This window comes from Brassica napus, chromosome C6, assembly GCF_020379485.1.
Source record: "Brassica napus cultivar Da-Ae chromosome C6, Da-Ae, whole genome shotgun sequence".
NCBI classification, from domain to species: domain Eukaryota; kingdom Viridiplantae; phylum Streptophyta; class Magnoliopsida; order Brassicales; family Brassicaceae; genus Brassica; species Brassica napus.
Window position 1 is genome coordinate 16,132,761 of NC_063449.1, and position 21,190 is coordinate 16,153,950.

At 39.6% G+C, this 21,190-nt stretch overlaps 3 protein-coding genes across 3 annotated transcripts; 2 read left to right on the forward strand and 1 right to left on the reverse strand.

The window, feature by feature from the left end:
• Window positions 1-7,891: 7,891 nt before the first annotated feature.
• LOC125588818 lies at window positions 7,892-9,313 on the forward strand. The gene is made up of 2 exons (XM_048760655.1): window positions 7,892-8,955; window positions 9,028-9,313. The coding sequence occupies exons 1-2, from the start codon at window positions 8,850-8,852 to the stop codon at window positions 9,165-9,167; spliced, it is 246 nt and encodes an 81-aa protein (XP_048616612.1). The 5' UTR covers window positions 7,892-8,849; the 3' UTR covers window positions 9,168-9,313.
• A 227-nt stretch (window positions 9,314-9,540) lies between these two features.
• On the reverse strand, window positions 9,541-10,140 carry LOC125588815 (probable E3 ubiquitin-protein ligase RHA4A). Its single transcript, XM_048760652.1, has one exon. The coding sequence runs from the start codon at window positions 10,108-10,110 to the stop codon at window positions 9,739-9,741; it is 372 nt and encodes a 123-aa protein (XP_048616609.1). The 5' UTR covers window positions 10,111-10,140; the 3' UTR covers window positions 9,541-9,738.
• A 2,533-nt stretch (window positions 10,141-12,673) lies between these two features.
• LOC106410159 lies at window positions 12,674-19,198 on the forward strand. The gene is made up of 2 exons (XM_048760651.1): window positions 12,674-18,972; window positions 19,106-19,198. The coding sequence occupies exon 1, from the start codon at window positions 14,478-14,480 to the stop codon at window positions 16,470-16,472; it is 1,995 nt and encodes a 664-aa protein (XP_048616608.1). The 5' UTR covers window positions 12,674-14,477; the 3' UTR covers window positions 16,473-18,972; window positions 19,106-19,198.
• The last annotated feature ends 1,992 nt before the right edge of the window (window positions 19,199-21,190 follow it).

Genomic DNA, 21,190 nt, shown 5'->3' on the forward strand with positions numbered 1-21,190 from the left:
AGTTGTGTATCTGATGAGCAGCCTCTGGTGATAGTCTCCGACCGGCACACGGCCATTAAAAGTGCGTGTGATAAGGTGTTTCCTTGGGAAACCCGAGGAATATGTTATTATCACCTTCAAGATAACATTGTCAAAAAGTATAAAGGGAAACATCTCTTGTACTTGGTGAAAGGTGCTGCTTATGCTCATACAGTTTCAGATTTTGACTGGCACATGGCTGAGATATGGAGTCCAAACCCGGACCTTGCAACGTATTTGGAGAATGCCGACGTCAGCCTATGGTCAAGGGTTTATTGTCAGGGGGACATGTACAACATAAAGACAAGCAACATCGTTGAATCTATTAATTCCGCTCTGAAGCGAGCTAGAGGATATCCGGTTCAGTTCCTGTTGGAGTTCATAAGGGAGAAGCTAGGAAAGTGGTTTTGGAAAAGGAGAGAAGATGCTTTGAGTTTCCCAACTCAACAAAGTCGAGGTGTTGAATACTTGCTTGCTGTTCGATCAGAGATAGCGGATACGATGACGGTACAACCAATTGATGGATGGCGATTCCTTGTGAAAGGTGGCAAAATGGACTGTATGGTTGATTTGGAACATGGAAAGTGTGATTGTTGTGTCTATGCAGTGGAGAAAATACATTGCTCTCATGCTATAGCTGCTGGAACATCTGTTGGTTTGCATATCTCCACACTTGTATGTCCAATGTAATCAAAGGATATTCTGTTTGCAGGATACTCAGAGAATATATATCCTTGTGTTGGACAACAAGTTGAGGAACGCACATGCTTTCCTCTGGATGTAAAGCGTGGTCCGGGAAGACTGAAGAAATCAAGATGGCAATCTTGGTTGGAGCTATCCAGGATGAGAGGACGCAAACCCCGGAAGCAACACAGGGTTTATAGATGCTCAAAATGCAAGGAAACTGGCCATACGAAACCACAATGTAAGAAATGACGTGGACGACCTTCAAGTAAGTCGTCCAGAAGGTCGTCCAGTTAGTCGTCCAGTGTTTAGTCTATGTATTAAAAATTTGTGTTATGAACTTATCTGTGTCAACTTCTTTGTCAAATTGCACTACCAAAGAAATTTAAGAAGGTCTTGCCCTTTATATTATCCGAAAGGTTACAAAAGGTCACTGCACAGAAGACTTTCCAGACTACTTATAGTTAAGTCGGCCAACATTCCAAACGACTTAACTGTAAGTCTTCTGCGCCGAAGATAGGTTACAAAATAGGGATCAAGTTCAAATACACACATCAGCCTAATCTATCATACAAAATAATCTAACGTAGCATGTTTATCACCCCTCATACGCACCCAGGTTGGCATCATTGTCCTTGTTTTCGAACTCATGCGCGTCAGGAAGCTCTTGAAATATATCCACCGCCATGTTATCCCTCATAGTCTTCCCGTTGGGCTTAGCAAAGTATTTTTTACTAAACTCTATCCCAAGAGCATGACATTCAATGTACTTTAGAGCGTACACGCCACAATCACCAGCTCGGGCCGGAGGTATATTGGTCGGTCTCTCATATGTGAATGGCTCCAGGCTGTATTGGGAACGTTGTTCGTCTGAGGAAGTGCACTCAACAAGCAGATAAGGGACCATGTAGAGAAAAGGCTCCATTACCACATCGAGTTCTTTTGGGGAGATACTGGAATAAATGCTGTCAAAGACAACTATGTGCCTCTTAGGGATCGATATCCACGTAGCAATCCAATGAGTGTTGGTGTAGTTCACTGGCGCATAGATATCATCAATATCTGTCCCCCAAACCTTGTTCGATTGGCAAAATGATGGTATAGTGCTTGCATAATAATTTCACGACCCACCAGGGAGTTTTCTTCCTAAACCGTTCTGATCGGGCTACGAGTCCTTAAAATCCTTGAAGTTGAATCTCCATTGTTGAGCAAAGAGATGATCAAGGAAGCTCATTCTCTCGCTCCTGAAATGTTGTGGGTTAGCGTCGTACCTCTTCCTCAGCACATTAATCCAAGCATCAATATGCTGCATATAAAATAGGGTACAAGTGAGAAGATATCTTACCAGTAAGTCGTCTACGTAGAAGACTTACTAGACGACTTACTTTTAAGTCGTCTGGTAAGTCGTCTACTTACCAAACGACTTACAAGTAATTCGTAGACGAATTAAGTCGTCTACAAAGAAGACTTATCAGTAAGTCATCTAAGTCATAGCAGAAGACTTACACAGTCCTCCAGCCAAGATAAGGAGGTCCGGAGGGTGTGATAGAACCAAGTTCTACTTGTACGTGGTTTTTTGTCGAGAGGTGTTCTATAATGACTGCAAACATAAAATGTTGAAAAGCAATCAGTTTTTGTAGACTAAAGCAAGCTATTATGGGAAAAGCAAATACTTACGGACAAGTTTGTGGGAACCGAAATTCGCACTGTCGATTTCCGTTTAAATAAGGAAACTAGGAAAACCCTAATTTTTCAGAGGTCCCGGATATCTGCTAATACCACACGCCAAACAATCAGAACACAAGAATAACAACGATAAAGTATAAGAAATCGAAAAGAAAGCAAAGTAGATCTTATTCTGAATTCGCGTTTGAGCGTTACAACAAGGTAAGAGTCTGGGCTACGAGAGCTGTCGGCGAGATTCCTAGTTCTAAAACCCTAAGACGGCAATAACCTAGTTAAGTCGCAGCTCGAATAACAAAAACGGAAATATACCTAATTGCTCTAAGTGCTAAGTTTGCTCTGAGAAAAGTCCTCTCCATGCCTCTCGCCTAGGACTCCTTATATACTCGCTCCTAGGTCGGTTTACGCTTTTCTCCTTCTGCCCTTTAGCCGTCATAGCATAAAAATGGAGATATTCCATTTTTCCCGATCTTCGTAATTATCTTCAAAATTTCGTATTTATCCGCGGAAACTTGACATTTATCTTTCGTTGCGAACCAAGCGTAAACCGTCATGCGTCTTACAGGCTGTTGGTTAAGAGATCGTAAGCTGGGCCTCGAGTAATGTCTTAGGTCCCTTTGGGCCGTCTTTTGACTCAAAGCGTTTATTACGGCTTCTTTCGATAAAAAACAAACTTTCCGCGGGTTTTCCCGCAAAGTTTGATCGATGACTTTGAATGGCGGAAAACATGAAACGGGTTCGCTACGGTCTTCGGGAGATAGCATCGAAGGGTAGACGAGAATGCATGGACTTGCGTCATATCGACGTTTCAGAAGAGCTCGGTTGCTACGTAGCGACCGAGTGGAACGGACGCTCGGTCGCTACGTAGTGACCGAGCTTGACTCGAGCTCAGTTGTTACGTAGCGACCGAGCGGAACGGACGCTCGCCGAGCTTGGTCGCTACGTAGCGACCGAGCGGAACGGACGCTCGGTCGCTGCGTAGCGACTGGGCAGTGTGCGTGAGCGGTAGTTACGTAGTGACTGAGCTTGGTCTATCTGTGTTCCGACCGTCACATTCAAACCTATCCGCGGCTGGCTCAGATACGTTTCTGTTGCCTTGGGACAGCTTGTGTTTGATCCAAACGGGGTTTGAACAAGGTTTTATTTCGAGGACTTATGCCGCGACATTCTTTTGACCAAGTACAATTTGTCGCGGAAAGGCACTCATACTTGTATTTTGCGGAGATTTGGATGTTAACTTCGTCGTAACCGTTTTCGACCCCAACAACGGACTTTCGGACATGGATTCCGTCGTGACCGATTTTTGACCCCAACAAAGTTTTCAACCAATCAGCGAGGTCCTTCAATTTCTTCTTGTCAATTTTAGCAAAAGGATTATAGCCTGGATAAAGCTTTTTGTTTGGAATGATCACTTTGGCCGTGCTGTTTGCCGTATAAGGAGATTGCTGTGAGGCAGCAAGTCTCCTTGTTCGATCACTCTTTACACGGTAAAGTGCCAAAGCAGCATCCCTCTTTTCCTGATATCTAGCATCCTCCTTCTGTAAATCCGAAACAGTGGATTGATTTTTGTCCAATAGAACAAGGCTCGGTTCTGGAGCTTTATCTTTCGAGGAACTAGCATCTGCGGGCACATCTGGACCTTTATCCTCCGACAAGCTCTCCCTTACCGCGTTCGTCCCATTAACAGTTTCACTCTGCAATATACAAGATGTGTTTATACAATAATAACCAAAGATCCATTTCAAATAATAATAACCAATGAGTGTCTTCAAACATGAAACAAAATACATATACAAAATCCATACACTATAAACAAAGCACACATGTTCTGACATACAAGAAACAAAGCAAATGCAACTTTTCAGTTCTTATTCTTAAGACTTTGTCTAGTCAATCTCTTGTTGGGAGATGATTCGTTACTAACCATGGGTTCGAGCGTTTTTAGGTGGAGAGGTAGTGTTTTGAGATGATGTCCATGTCCCTGTGTTTTGAGATGATGTCCCTTTCCGTTTTGTGGTGATACCAACCTTCTTCTCCACAGCTTCCACCCTTTCCGACAGATACTTGATCTCCTTAAGGCACGTCCCAAACCCTTCCCTCATGGCATTAACTATGTCCTTGAACATGGTTTTAATATCCTCTTTGGTCAACCCACCAACAGTCGTAATCACCTCTGAACGAGCCTCTGCAGGTGCCTCTTCACTAGCCTCTACAGTTGCCTCTTCACTAGCCTCTGCAGGTGCCTCTTTACGAGCTTTCTTCTGAGGTCTTGGACTGTCTTCCTTCACTACATTTTTCTTCGCTGGAGTCACAACCGCCGGATTTGTATTGACCCAAATACCGGTGACTTCCCAGCAATCCATTGTCCACTTCCACGGTCTCTTCACAAACATGAGTTTAATTATATTCTCTGCGGGCGTGTTCTCAGCATCAAACTCCCATTTTGGAAACATTTCACCAATGTCCTTCTGAACAAAGTTGATCACCCTAGTCTGCAGTAACTAGAAGATATGAACTTAGATATTTGACGGATTAAGAAAGATGGAAAGAAAAGACTTCACAGACGACTGACTTATAACTAAGTCGTCTGAAAAGTCTTCCAGCTGGACGACTTAGTAGACGACTTATAATTAAGTCGTCTGGAAAGTTTTCCAGCTGGAAGACTGAGTAGAAGACTTATAATTAAGTAGTCTGGATAGTCTTCCCAGACGACTTAATTATAAGTCTTCTACTAAGTCATCCAGCTGGAAGACTTTCTAGACGACTTAATTATAAGTCTTCTACTAAGTCGTCCAGTTGGAAGACTTATCAGACGACTTAATTATAAGTTTTCTGCGAAGTCGTCCAGATTGAAGTAAATACCTGACTGAGGATAGCCTCTTTAAACTGTTTGCATCCTTTGCGACCCTTGTAAGCCAGTATCGGTGGAGACGGATTGTTTGGGAGATGATTACCATAATTAGCACTCAATTCCGGCAGAGCTGTGTACACCCAGACCTGGAGAGCTTGCACAAACCCATTAATAGTGTAACAACCCGAAATATCTTTTTCCTTCACAGAGTCCATCAGTACCTTAAACGCGACTCTCCCCCATAGATAATTCTCAAACCGTTCTAGCTCCATCACTAGCCTTGCCAGACTAACCCGTGTAGGAGTTGAATACTTTCTCCCTTCAATGTATCCAGTGAAGATGGCAAGGTACGCGAGCCGCTTGCGATCATCCCGAGACCACCCTTCGCATCTCTCAAATGTTGTTATTATCTCCTGAGTAGATGGCTCAGCTTCGACATGAACTCCCAACATCTCCCAGAAAGAAGTCAACTCCTTCGTAACATCCCAGTGAGGTCTCTCAAGGTCCTCGATGTACTCGTAGTTTAGACCAATGAGGTTTTCAAACTCTAACAGTGAAAACCTCACAGGTTCTGGACCAACGAGACTCCACAGCTCATACTTCTTCTTTATGTCCAGCTGGAAACCGAGTATGTAGTGAACCAGCCTTGAAGCCCAATCAAATCCCAGCTCTTGGAACTTGATGAAAACTCCCAACTTCGACTCCTTCAGCTCTTCATATTCGTCATCATGAAGAGCTTTCTTTAAAGCAATATGCAACGTCCAACAAGTATGATACGAAATGCTATGCACTGCGGGGGGGCTCTTCCCCTAATGTATGTATCCTACGGGGGAGTTCTGGTATATCCATTTTTTTTTCCTGCAAAACAATCAAAGACAACCATCTCAAAACAATCAAAGACTTATAATTAACTCGTCTGGCAAGTTTAGACTTCCAGTAGAACATTTTAAAGTCGACCTGAAAATTTGGAGAAGACATAGTCGCCTTCGACACATCGGTTATATATCTGAAAAAATAGACGTGAAAAAAGAAGCGCGGTGAGAACGAGTGTATAAATTGATAGAGACAACGTTTTATGTTCATCTTTTCCTCAATCAATCACTTGACAGTAAGAGATATAACTTACCGGCGGCGGAGCTCAACGAGACGCCTCTGAGAGAATGTGCGCTAGGGTTTCCTCTCAGATATTAAATAGAGGAAGCGGCTGTGAGAACGGTGGTGAGAACGACGGTGATAACGGCGGAGAGATAACCGGCGGTGAAAACGATGGATTAGAGAGAATCGACGGAAATCGCCTTCGAAATCGTCTTTGAGAGAAACGGCGTTAGGGTTTTCTGAATTTCGCGAAAAAGTGAATTAGAAAAAAACACATTATATATGTCCGGTAAATAATCCGGTTAGGTTTAAAATTACATTGTAAAATTAAAAGTTCGGTCCGGTTTGGACGACTTACTAGTAAGTCATCTGTTGAATATTGTACATCGGACGATTTACTAGTAAGTCGTCCCAGACCCTAAACTAAATTGATTAAATTAACTAACTAACCACGTTATAAAGTCGTAGTTATACTTAAGTAGTGTTTACTATACACTGAAATAAACACACGTAGCTAAATTTTAAAGTTTTCAAAAAACATTTATGCATTCCAAAATCTAACCCTAAGAACACATACAATACTAAAACATATGTTGGCAAAACCTAAACCAAAGAATATCATGACTCATTACTTTCATTCATCTATGTTGAAAACAATTAACTTTTGTTATATCTTAATTTATATCTCTTAAAACATATGTTAATTACATGATTTCAATTTTTCACTTATCAAAATATTTTTTTACAAAAATTTTAAATTATTTCTAAGTAGAACTAGACTAGACGACTTTCCAGTAAGTCGTCTGGACGACTTACGGGGGTTAGAAACGTAAACAAATTTCGGTTTTTTTGTTTGTTCACAAGGGGCTGGTTGTAATTTCAATAACCTTTTAGGTTATTTTTGCATTTGATTCAAGTTTGGGTTTACTTTTGCATTATAAATCAAGTTGTGAATCATATTTGGCAATTTTCCCAACTTTGAAACATAAATAATATGGGCTATGTTTGTTTTTTGAAAAAGAAAAAGGTAATTATTATTATTACCTCGCTTTTTGATAAGAGTCATGAGATAATAAAGGGTAGGAGGTAACAAAGAGAGAGAGAGGAGGACATAACCACAACCAACTGTAGCATAAAATTTGAACCGAACTCGAACCGAAAAACCCGACCCGTTATCTGACCCGAAATGTAAAAATACCCGAACGGATTTTGTAAGATGGTATAAAAAATATCTGAACCCGAAGTGTTATTAACCGAATCCGAATGGGTAACCCGAAAAATCTGAAATTAATAGTTAATATAAATATTTTGAAATATATATAAGTATTGCAATTATTAAATTAAATATTTGTGGTAATATGATATATAATAATAAATATTAAAATCTTAATAAATGTTTTAAGTACACAATTAGTTATAAATAAATATTTTATAATTTGATCATTGAAATAAAAATGCTACTCTCTATAAGACAATACATATTGTTTACAAATGATGTTTGTTTTCACGTTTGATTTAACATTTTATTGTTATTTTATCAATTTTATGTGCGAAAGATTAATTTTTATTTAATTTAGATGTTTTTCTTTATGTTTTGTTTCAAAAGTTTTGTTTTTTACTTCGGTTATATCCGAACCAAACCGATATAACCTGAATCCGTACGATATATGATTACTTTATAGGTTTTAGGACGCAATACACTTTTGAGCCGAACCCGAAGTGTTATTATCCGAACCCAACCCGTACTAATAAAATTTTAGTATAGGACCTAGGATCGTAAACCCGAAAATCCGAAAACCCGAAAAAACCCGATCCGAACGCCAACGGATACCCGAACGCCCATGCCTAACCAACGGGATCAGATTCGCTTTGGTAATATTGGCCATGTTGATTCAGTATCCTTACAAAATCAAGTTTCAATTTTATCGACGTCAAAAATAAACAAAGTCAGCTGTTTTATGGAGTTTGATTTCAACTTTTGACGAAAACTATTAATCAATATCTTAAATACATTATCTACGAAAAAATAGTAAATAATAATCAAGGAGACATTTGAACATGTAAAAAACTTTGTTAAATTGAAACCACCTAGACTAGCCACTTACAAAATGTTCTGGTAGACTTTAAAGAATCAAATCCTACCAGTACAATTTCATAGTCATAGACAAATTCTGGGAACAAAAGAATGAGCACTACCAGCAGTCTCAAACAGATTGAATGATCAAAAAATTTATAAACTTCTTCAGATTTGCGTATTAACTAGAGATCTAAAGTCTCCTCACACATACATTCAGCCGTCGTTCATTCATTATCGATGGTGTGAATTTTCGGTTGCTTACTTAGTCAATAGTCATATATACTTGTTTACTCTCTATATTATTTTATCGCTAGACTTCTTGACCAACTTTGCTCCAGTTTTTTGTTCTTGGCCTATATAAGCATCACCTACAATGGTTTCAAACTGCAATCAGAAATCATTTTCGTAAGTTTCTAATCATTTTTTAGCAGAACGTTTTCAATGGCAACCGAGCGATCAAGCTCAGTCATCCTCCTCTCTGTTCTTGTACTTGCTTTGGTCCTGTCTCCAATCCTTCCATGTCAGGCAGCTCGAGCGCATCTAGATGGTAAGCATATATTTTTTAAAACTAAAATTCCTTCGTGGTTTTCTGTAAGGTGAATCTTTTGTTTCCTTACAGTTGAAGGGCGTATGCTGCTCCTGCTGAGAGCACAACGAGTACCACCGCCGCCACCAATTCGCTTCTGTCCTGCTTGTGCGTGTTGTGCACCGGCTCCACCAGGTGCTTGCTGCCCATGTCGATGCACTAATGATCCGTAAAAGTTTTTGGTTTCATCTAATAGCTTTCGATGTGTTTGATATCTATATATTTATATTTACATGTGAATAAGCCATCAAAATATTAGGCTGTGTTTGGAATATGTACCTTTTGTTTATCATATGATATATCCTCTGATTGGGAAACAGAACTACGTATATGTTATCCTTCGAGGGGCCTGTGCCTTCTCATTCACCCCACACAGTCTTTAAAAACGCATATAATAAAACAAAGCATCAATGGTGGTGGCATCCCATCAATCTATCTAAGCTTGAAGTTGTTGCGGATGTAAAAGTATTGCATTCGATCACCACTCTCAAGTCTCAATATCCATAAAAGTATTGCACTAGGAAAAAAGCTTGAATTGGTGGAAAGTAGACCAATAATAAAAGAGTATCTATGTTCTAATAAAACAAACATAGCTTCAAAGTCAACTTGAGTTCGATTGTGAAACCTTTGACCAAAACTTTGATTAGTATAAAATATTGACAATCTACCCTTCAATGATTAACAGAACTTATAATATTACCTAGTAAATTACTGAAACGATTATAATGTGAAGACCAAAAAAACTCAAGAATTCAGATCAACAGAACGACGACAATTTGGACAGCTCCAGTGACGTGCAAGCCAAGAGTCAATGCAAAAACGATGAAAAATATGTTCACACTTGTTTAAACGCATAATCTCATGATCATCCTCGTACTCTTCCAAACAAATTGAACAAATCTGTTTACCGCCTCCTTCTTCTTCTTGTTCGATATCTTTGAACATTAGGACTTTCCTTTGTCCAGTTTCAATGTCTGGTTGAGGCTGCGGAGTTTGGTCGATTGTCTCGGCAGGTAATCCTGTGGGACTAGTACTATCGCCGCCACATGAAAAAACGAGTATAATTATGATCATGCCGATGCTGAACAGTAAGAAAATTTGATCAACAGTTTCCATTTTTCACGCTATGTTTTCGTTTGTTTCTATCAGAAGAAATATCACAATGGTTTTGTTTTTAGATGTAAAAGTGTTTAGAATTTAATATAAAACTTCCTGTTAGGATAAAGATTATATTTTCATATTCCTTGTGTATTTTGGACTTATCATAAAATTAAATAAAACTTCTTCAAATATGTAATCCCGATTTAAGGATCCGATCAGAAGTTATCGTGCCTAATATTGTGGCAAGATTGAAAACTATGTGGAGCTGAACATTAAAAGATAAAATTCATACGTACACTTCCTTGCAAGAGCAAGGACATCTTCAATGAACATGTAATCAATTTATACTATTATTTGAGAAGTGAATTTGCCTAACCATGTGATGTCGGTTTATCGGTTACCAAAAGCAACGGTGAAGAAATTGACAAGTGCGGTATCAAAATTTTGGTGGAGCCCAGTGAGAAATACAAGGGGTATGCACTGGAAGTCATGGGACAAAGTATGTACAAATAAAGACGAAGGAGGTCTGGGTTTTAAGGACATAACGGATTTCAATACGGCTATGCTTGGAAAGCAATTGTGGAGGCTGATAGAGAAGCCTTCAACTCTTTTTGCTAGAGTTTTTAAAGGACGGTACTATAGGAATGCCTCACCGCTAGAACCGATCCGTTCATACTTCCCGTCGTATGGTTGGAGGAGTATTGTATCTGCTAGATCTCTGGTTAGCAAATGACTAATCAAAAGGGTGGGAATGGGGTCCTCTATCTCTGTATGGAGTGATCCATGGCCCCCAACCACTCGCCCGAGACCAGCAAAAAAAAATCAACATGACACTTATCAGGACCTCACAGTGGACTCTTTGATAGATCCAATTTCACGAACTTGGAAGTCGCAAGTAATTCGGGATTTGGTGGATCCCTAGGATGCTCAAATTATTGAAAGTATTCCTTTGAGTAAGACTCATATGGTGGATAGGAATGGATGGCACTTCACATATAATGGGAAATATTCAGTTAAATCAGGATATCAGTTAGAACGGGTCTATCCGGACAAGGCAAAACCACCAGTGTTTTATGGTCCCACAGTGGATATTCTGAAAGCGTTCTGCTGGGAGGTGAGATGCCCTCCGAAGATTAAGCACTTTTTATGGCAAATGGTATCCGGATGTATAGCTGTTAAGAAGAATTTGCAAGCAAGAGGAATGAAGGGAGATATTTGTTGTGTTAGATGTGGAGCTGAGGAGGAATCAATAAACCATGTGTTTTTTGAGTGCCCTCCTGCGCGTCAAGTTTGGGCTTTGTCAAAGATACCGTCTAACCCAGCCTACTTCCCCACTAGTTCTCTATTTACGAATATGGATCATCTTTTCTGGAGGGTACTCCCGAAGATGGAAGATCATCAGTTTGCGTGGATATTATGGTATATTTGGAAAGGAAGGAATATTAAGGTTTTTAGTAATTTGGATATTGACCCAAGAGATATACTTACGCTTACAGAAACTGAATCAACACTTTGGGCTGAGGCTCAGGTGATGAAGACTAAGCAGGTACCACAACAGACTGAGGTTTTGAATCGTCAGTCGCGGGTTGGTCGTTGGTGCTTTATAGATGGTTCCTGGAAAGATAAAGAACCTTATTCAGGTCAAGGATGGTATAGCATACTCGAGGGCTTTCAGGGATTGATGAGTGCAAGGAATTCTAGGGCATGTATTTCACCTCTTCATGCAGAGATGGAAGCACTGATACGGGCTATGGAATGTATGAGGAATTTACATCAGTTTCAGGTTACTTTTGCTACAGATTGTTCTCAATTGGTGAAGATGGTTTCAGAACCAGAGGAATGACCGGCGTTTGAGAGTTATCTGCACGACATAAAGCTACTGAAGACACGTTTTACTAGCTCAGAGATTATTCATGTACCCCGGACGGAAAATCAAAAGGCGGATAGTCTACAACGATGTGCCAGAAAACAATCGTCTTTCGTCGTTCATATGGATGCGGAGTTACCAGATTGGTTCGCAGAGTCTATATGAGTCTGTTTGTTGATGACAAAAAAAAAGTGAATTTGCTTACTTGTCATATTCTCTATAATTTTATTCAATTTGATTACTTATCATCTTTTTTTTAGGATTTTAGGATAATTCATTAGTTTAATTAATATTATTATTTATTTTTATTTGATATATATATATATATATATATATATAGTTTTTTTTTATTCGATTTGATCGCTTAATATACAAAACCATATCCATATACTGTGGGCTTTTTAAAATAACAATCATTTGGTTTATTCGGTACTATCAAATCCAGATTATTTTCTTTATTTTGGTTTGGTTCGGTTTTACTGGATTGAACATCCTAGACTATCGTTATTTTGTTAATGTTTTATATTTGTGATTTTTATAATCATTTCACTACCACATGATTTCTTTTCAGTCCAAATACAATATGTGTTTAATTTCAAATAAAAATTTCCTAATTTAATTATTACTATTAGAAAAGATTTTGATTCAAAATCTGCATCACATAAATAAAAATAAAACTATGAAACAAAAGAACATAATTTAATACATTGATTACTAATATGAATATTAAAGACTTATAATTTATAATAATTTGAAATTTGTATCTAATTTAATTATTATATTTTGTTAAAAAGAAACATTAGAATTAAAAAAATGTTAGGTATATAGATATATTAATCGCACAGGGTGCGGGACATCAACTAGTATTTAAATGAAAAAAAAATGAAATAAAGAGAGGGATGACCCGGATCATCGGTTTTACCTGTTTTTTCTCGAATCCGGGTTTTAAACCAAACTGGACTCGGTTTCTTTAACGAGTCATGGTCAAACCGGTCCGACTTGCCGATTCGGTCTGGTTTTCAAAACACCGATAAAAGCTTATTTACCAGATTGAACCAATTAATGTGTCACTAGTTAACCACATAAAACCAGCAATCTGTGGCACCGACCAAACCATAAGCAAACCGGATATATCTAAAATAGATAGTGCTAACTCCTCGGATAAGTAAGGGGATCATGTATTCACAAACACTCCGCACACAAACAATTATCACGTTTGATTAGAAACCGAATCTTACGCACAACAAATTGCATTGAAACAATTTACTCATAGGGTGTGATTGAAAGGAACTTATAGCGATAATGTTCCAGGGATAATTATTTTTTTCTTTCAGTTCCACTTGTAACTACCAATCAGGTGAAAATAAGTTTTATCTCTCTTACGCTTAGTACTGTTCAAATAGAGGTATGTATTGCACTTTTTTCCCTCACTGTTTTTTAGGTGGAAAATAAGTTACAATCAACTTTTATTTTTTTTCATCTTTATAACTTTACTATTTTTCTTCCTAGTTACTCCATTTCAATTACTATATCAGTTACTCCATAATTTATCAATCACACCCATAAAATCGTTTTCATCTTAATATAAGACTGAAAAAGAAAGTTTTCTACAAAGTATAAAATAGTAGTAAGTGCATTTAAACAGTTCGATGATTAAGACAGATCGAACTAATAAAATATAAAATGTATATAGTGAAATCAGATCGATCATTTTCGGGGGTGGAGCCTGATCGAACGACGCCTATCTGTGAAGAGATAATATCACGGGAAAATTGGAAAAATGAGACATTTTGAACTTTTATTTGTCAAAATAGGATTTCTGATATTTTGGGCAATTCTGGACATATTTTACCCTTTTTTTTATGGAAAAAATAGTAAACTGAATTTTAAAAATGTTAAAAAATATCAAAACTATTGGAAACATAAGTATGACAATATATATGTTTAAATTGTTTTTTTTTTAAATGAATCATATTTTATTTCATCTTCTATCTACAGTTACAATACTCATTCTAGTTATCTACTTAGTCTAGAAATCGGCTACTAATGTTTATACATAGATATATCTTTGGTATACAACGTAACCTATCTTTTCTTATATATTCTAACCAAAGCTAGGTTACGTTACATTATAATCAAGAAAGATGTATTTCTTATACCTTTAGCTTGATAACGACATATAGCCACAATGCGTTGATATACCCTATCTATATTTGGAGCCATGATATGGTCTGTCTTTTACCTTATGTGGCGCCTAGGGAAGAATATGTTTCACATCTACTCTACTGTATTCTGACTTACATAGGTTATACATTCTACAGGAAATCCGAAAAATATGGAAACTTCCATAATCGGTTAAAGATGTTTCCTAAATGTAAACTAAATCTTCCCTAAATATCTCCAAGAATATTTTCTCCCACGTTTTTCTCCTTCTCCCACGATCTTTTGTCGTCGTTCTTTGTGTTTCTCTCTTCTTCATCGACATAATCATCTCTCTTTTCTCTATCAATACAACATGGTTCTAATCTATGTCAAATCGGGTGAATGGATGTGCAGTCGCGGTGATGACTGGAGTTTCGTGGTAGACAAAGAAAGGCGTGGTCGAATGGTAACATTAGCAACTACTACTACGTTGAAGCAGCTCAAGATAACGGTGTGTGAGGATTATGGGGTGGACCATAATGCCATTAATGCCGAGTTCAGTTATTCGTTGTTGAATCAAAAAGGGAATCCTCCAATTATTATCACCAATAATCGGCAAGCATCTAATTTTGTGGGCTATGCAAAGAGGGAATCGTCTACTACCTTGTGTGTGATGTTCTTTGTTTCTGGTGTAAATCAAAAGGAACGAGTCAATATCGATTTGAATAAGGAGCCTTGTGATTCAAGTAATGTTGAGGATGAAGAAGTTCCTGAGATAAATCGAGCAGAGTTTGTCAAGCCGTCAAAGGAGTCTTTTGTTAAAAGAACGAATCATGTCGCTGCGGATGGTTGCGGTGCTTTAAGGAGTGAAAACATTGAACTTTGTCAAAACAATGGAGACAGTGATAAGGATGGTCGAGCTTGGAGAGGAGACTTCGTGAAGAAGGATCAAATTTTCACAAGTAAAGGGGTTCTGAAGGCAACAATGGAAATTTTGGCGATGAAGAATAATTTCGATTACACTGTTATCAAATCCACGAGAAAATGGTGGTATATTCGATGTAAGGATGCATTGTGCAACTGGACTGTGCGTGCAGAAGGAATAGATGGGTCTACATATTTCATGATCAACCAATGTGATGGAAGACATTCATGTGCTCCTTCAAAGAAAAGGAAATTCGGAAAAACAGCATCTGCAAGAACAATTGGGACTCTGATACAACATCGATTTGATGATGCAAACGATGGCCCAAAACCGAATGACATCATTCAGTTTATGAGAATGGAGCATAGTTGTGAGATTACTTATTGGCACGCTTGGGAAGCTCCTGAGTTTGCTATTGCAGCTGCTAGAGGTATACCAGATCGCAGTTACTCTAAAATACCAGCATATTTGCATATGATTAAAGAAGCAAATCCTGGTACGCATACTCACTACGAAAATAATGAGAAGGGAAAATTCATGTATCTATTTATGTCATTTAGGCAATCAGTTAGAGGATTCTACAATGAAATGCGAAGGGTGATTGTCGTTGACGGAACTTTTCTGAAAAATAAATACAAAGGGACACTTCTTGTTGCTACTGCTGTAGATGGTAACTCTAATTTGTATCCGATTGCATTTGGGGTTGTTGATTCAGAGAATGACGATTCATGGGGGTGGTTCTTCAGACAGTTGAAAGTGGTTATTGCTGATTGTCAAGATCTAGCTTTTGTCTCAGATAGAAATGCGTCTATTTCTAAAGCTATTGGGACTGTCTACCCTCGATCAGCACATAGAATTTGCATTCATCACTTATTGACCAATGTGGTCTCATTTTTCAAGACAAAAGGATTGACTGCGTTGGTGGAAAAGGCTTCACGGGCATATAGGTACACTGAATTTCAAGAACGTATCACCGAAATTTTTGATATGAGTCCTGAGCTTGGAAGATATCTACGGGAGGCTGATGTGCGCAAATGGGCTCGTTCTCTCTTCCCTGGCTCCAGGTATGACATTAGGACCACGAACCCTGCAGAGTCTATAAATTCAGTTCTTAGAATACCTAGAGAATATCTGATTATTCCTTTGCTTGATAGTATAAGAGAACTGTTGACTCGATGGTTCTATGAGCGTCGCTTGTTAAGCTCAAAGCATGTAGATCCTTTAACCGCTAAGGTGGAGAGAAAGATTGATAGGAGAATTGTGAAGGCAAAAGGATTCCAGGTTTACAAGGTTGACAACTTCAGATCGGTTGTAAAAGGAGACATATATGATTGTCATGTTGATTTGGAAAGAAGAACATGCACATGTGGTAAGTATGATATAGGAAAAATTCCTTGCCGACACGCCATTCCTGCAATTTATTCACGAGGTATGGAAGTATAAACACATGAATACTTGAGAATTATTTATTTTCGGGATTTTCATCATATAGACTTCATATTGATCAAGTTTTTTTTGAGATTGACAGGTATGGAAGTGCACAGATTCACTGACGCCTTATACAGCACTGCATCATGGAGAACCGCCTATGCAGATTCCATTAATCCAATAGCAGTTCTAGAGTCTGAATGGAATGTCCCTGCTGAGGTTAAACTTGCAAAGGTTTTACCACCAAAGACAAGAAAGAGTGCTGGTCGACCAGTAAAGAGAAGGTATGAATCAGTAGAAGACAAGATCGCATCTTCTCAAGGATCAAGGAAGAATAAAAAGCATAAGTGCAGCCGTTGTGGAACTGAAGGACACAAGAGAGAAACATGCGATTTACCCATCTAGTTTGTTATGTGTCTGCATCTGTCTCTGTTTTTTTTCTTATTGCTTTTGAAACTATTTGATCTTTTGTTTAAGAACCTATTTGACAATTTGGTATTTGCTAAACTATAGAGACAAATCGATTTATTCTAGTAACAACCAAAGTATTTGTAAAATAATTCGTTTCAGTAGATGATGATCACCTCGAAATAACAAGAAACATGGTCTTAACTTCTTTGAAAAAAAGAAACAACAAGTTGAGGAAGCACATAAAAGTAGTTGTGCGCGAAGTCGCTGCCTTTGTTGAACATCATGCATAGATATGGTACAAGAAGACCATCACCAAACAACACACAAACAAAGCTTTTATGCCCCTTAGTTCCCTAATGCATTCCGAGGTCTTCTCTTCGTAATGGCACATTGCATCTTCCATCTCTTGAATTCTACTCTCATGGCGTGTCATCATGGCCTCACCAGCTCTCACTGATTTCTGAAACTCGGAATTGTCAACGAGTAACACGTCAAACAGGTCTTGGAAGTCTTCAATCTCCTCAACAACTGACTTGTCAGTCCATTTGAACAAGTGGGTTTTGTCCTTCATCAGTAACATCCAATACACAATTAGATTGACTAATTCTACTCTCATCGGACAACAAGGAGACAGTTATATAATAACATGACTAACCTTCTGAGATCCCAAAGGACAACAATGAAATAATCTTCCCGGATTTTGAATTATTTTTGAAGTGAAACGATTCACTGCCTCACCGCAATTGCATCTTGTGGGAATTCCCCGTTGTTTCGCGAGGCGATCTCTTGTAGTGGATGAAGAATTTACTGAAGACATGAGGGAGTCGATCTCCAGCTTTTCGCCGCTGCAATCTCTCTGTCGAGGAAGAATGAGGAAGAAAAGTGATTAGGTCAAAAAAATAACCAAAACTACGTCGTTTCATACTCCCATAACGCGTATTCTAGCTAAGGCAGAGTAGAAAAAAGTCACTAAATTTATCGATAACACCACAAGAACTTTGTCTTTGAACCCTCTAAATTAGTGTTTAAACATCTATCAAACATAGTGGACGGACGTACTTAGATAGTGACCAATGTACAATAATCAATAAATAGGTGTGTGTTTGAGGCGTTGGATTAATTTGTACTTTGGTTTTAGTTAAGGGTTTGGTTAGAGTATGTCTGAATTTTGCTTCAGAGATGACCACGAGATCAGATTGGAGCCAAGGAAGGTGCAGAATCCTCCAGTGGAGCGACGAGTGGAGGAACAGCCTCCCCAATCACTATCACTGTAAGCTCTCACCGCGAAATCTGTTTCACTTGTGAAGTTAATGCCAAGTTCTGTCGTTCCCCTGATATATCTGAGGATTCGTTTCAGCAGATTGAAATCCGAGACAGATGGGGCGTGCATTTTCTGACATATGTAGTTGACAGAATACTGAATGTCGGGTCTTGTTAATGTCAGGTACTGAAGCTTTCCTGCGAGACTCCGGAAGTATGTTGGATCCGAGAACAGCTCTTTTTGTTGCGGGATTTGATTGAGCTGAGTAGGTAGTGGAGTGGCCACAGGGTTGCAGTCTGACATTGCCGCCACATCGAGTATGTCCTCAGCATACTGCTGCTGGTTGAGGAAGAGACCATTAGCATGGAAGGTCGCTTGAATGCCAAGAAAGTAGTGCATTTGCCCCAAGTCCTTCATCTTGAATTGCTTGCTGAGTTCATCCAAGAATGTCTCCATGACTGATGAGGTGTTTCCGGTGATCAGCATATCGTCAACGTAGAGAAGAAGCATGATGACATTCTTCCCATGAGAGTAGATGAAGAGAGAGGGGTCTTTGTAACTGCAAACGAACCCAAACTCGATGAGATAGTTGCTGAATTTATCGAACCAGGCGCGGGGAGACTGCTTCAAGCCGTAGAGAGCCTTGTGAAGAAGACACATGTGATTGGGTTTGGTCTTGTCTACAAAGCCGGCTGGCTGCTTCATGTAAACTGTTTCATTCAAGTCGCCGTGGAGAAAGGCGTTTTTAACGTCCATTTGTCGAATGTGCCACTTCATGACCATAGCTGTATGCAGGATCATACGAACCGTGGCAGATCGCACCACAGGACTGTATGTCTCAAGGTAATTAACTCCTTCGGATTGATTGTACCCTTTAGCCACTAGTCTTGAGCGTAGAGACTTGACCGTGCCGTCAGCATTTAGTTTGACCCGATAAACCCATCGATTCCCTAACACGTTTGTTCCCTCTTTATAGGGAACGAGAGACCATGTTTTTGTTTCTTCGCAATTGCCAATTTCTTCATTCATGGAGGCATTCCATCCAGGATGGCTTAATGCTTCAGCCAGCGTTCGAGGTTCAGTCTATGACGCCTTCTGTGTAAGTAATGCATAACGCGGGTTTGGTTTGACTATTCCATCCTTAGCTCTTGTGATCATTGGGTGAGATGTTGATGGTGTAGGAACTCCAGCTGATGCTGTCCTGCCTTGCGTAGGTACAAAGTTGTTGCCTATAGAAGCAGGATCTAAGCCTGACGTACACTCAGAACTATGTCCCACACAAGGAGTAGAACCAGTAGAGGAGGCTACAGACGACGGAGAGGCTGGAGTTGCGGTTGTGGAGGACAAAGGTGGAAAGTCTGAAGCTGTGAACATAGGCGCTTGCATGAATTCTTGCGGAGGAGCAGGAGAGAAGGGCGGAGCAGCGGGCTTCGAAACAGCAGGTGACACAGGCAACACACTCTTCTGCCAAGCCGTAGCTAAGGGAGTCTTGGGAGAAGGGTGCAGCTCTGAGTATTCTTTGCTAAAGGGAAAATGTTTCTCGTCGAAGATAACATGGCGCGAGATATACACTCTTCCAGTAGCAGGAAGTAAGCATATGTATCCTTTATACTTTTCATTATAGCCTAGAAAGACACATTGTAGAGATCTTGGATCAAACTTGTGATGGCCATAGTCTCGGAGCATTGGATAACAAGCACATCCAAAAACTCTAAGTGATCTGTAATCCGGCTTTCTCTGATGTAGTAGCTCGTAGGGACTGTGAGAGCCTTCAAGAGCCGTGTGAGGTAGAAGGTTGCTGAGGAAATTAGTAGTGAAGAAGGCTTCTACCCAATACTTATGAGGTAATTTGCTGTGAAACATCAGCGAGAGACCAAGTTCCGTTATTTGTCTGTGTTTACGCTCTACTAAGCCGTTTTTTTTGTGGCGTGTAGGGACAAGAGATATGCTGTTGGATTCCAGAGGTTTGAAGAAGAGTGAGGAAGGGGTAACTGATGAATTCACCTCCTCCATCGCATTGAAAGGTTCCAATGGTGGTTTGAAATTGGTTTTGAACCAGAGTTTGGAACTTAACAAAGGTATGATAGAAATCTGATTTATTCTTCATAGGGAAAAACCAACAGAATCTTGTGAAATGGTCTACAAAGATGACATAATATCTAAATCCTTGCACAGACAACACCGGTGATGGTCCCCAGAGGTCACTGTGGACACGCTCTAGCGTTGTTGTTGCTACAAAGGAGGACGCTTCAAAAGGTAAACGAGAACTCTTCCCAAGTTGACATGCCTCACAGAGACTCTTGGTGCTTTTATTGATGAAGATAGACTTGTTTGCAGATAGTTGCTGCAGAACATGAGGATTGGGGTGTCCTAACCGCTGATGCCAGATCTCATCTGAGGTGGAGACTTATCGCGAGGAGAAGAACACCTGTTGAGGAAATTCTGGCAGCTTATAGAGGCCCTTATTACGGCTTCCTCGAAGAAGAAGCTGTTTGGTTCCCTTATCAAACACACGGACATCATCACAATCAAAGACAAATGCACAAGGGTAATCCACAGTAGCCTTTGATACTGACATAAGTAATTTCGCAATATCAGGACACACTAGAACATCAGTGAGAGGAAGAGTACCTGACGTGGTAGCAATAGATGCAGAGCCGGTGTGAGTGATAGGCAGGAACTCGCCGTTGCCAACCATGACAGAGTCAGAGCCTGTGTAGGCCTGAGAATACTGCAGGTGGTGAGGGGAGTTCGTGACGTGAGACGTAGCTCTGGAGTCAGGGAACCACTCGTGACCAGTAGAGTTTGTGACATCAGTAATGCGAAGAGCTGCTAGCGCATTGTGAACATCCTCCGTCTGATAGGTGTTATCAAAACGGTGCCAGCACTTCAGAGCATGATGTCCAACGTGACCACAGATCTGACAAACCGGTCTTGCTTCAGATTCAGAGGAGACAGAGGAGTTGGAGGAGGGAGACAAATGTTGATGAAAGCCTCGGCCCCTCGTGAAGTAGTTTCCTCTGCCTCGACCTCTTCCACGGTGAGAGTTGCCTCGTCCTCT

Bases quoted from the DNA above. Each gene is read 5' to 3' on its own strand.
- LOC125588818 (XM_048760655.1), top strand. From the start codon at position 8,850: ATGGCAACCGAGCGATCAAGCTCAGTCATCCTCCTCTCTGTTCTTGTA. The intron at 8,956-9,027 runs GTAAGCATATAT...GTTTCCTTACAG, and splicing joins AGCTCGAGCGCATCTAGATG to TTGAAGGGCGTATGCTGCTC.
- LOC125588815 (XM_048760652.1), bottom strand. From the start codon at position 10,110: ATGGAAACTGTTGATCAAATTTTCTTACTGTTCAGCATCGGCATGATC.
- LOC106410159 (XM_048760651.1), top strand. From the start codon at position 14,478: ATGGTTCTAATCTATGTCAAATCGGGTGAATGGATGTGCAGTCGCGGT.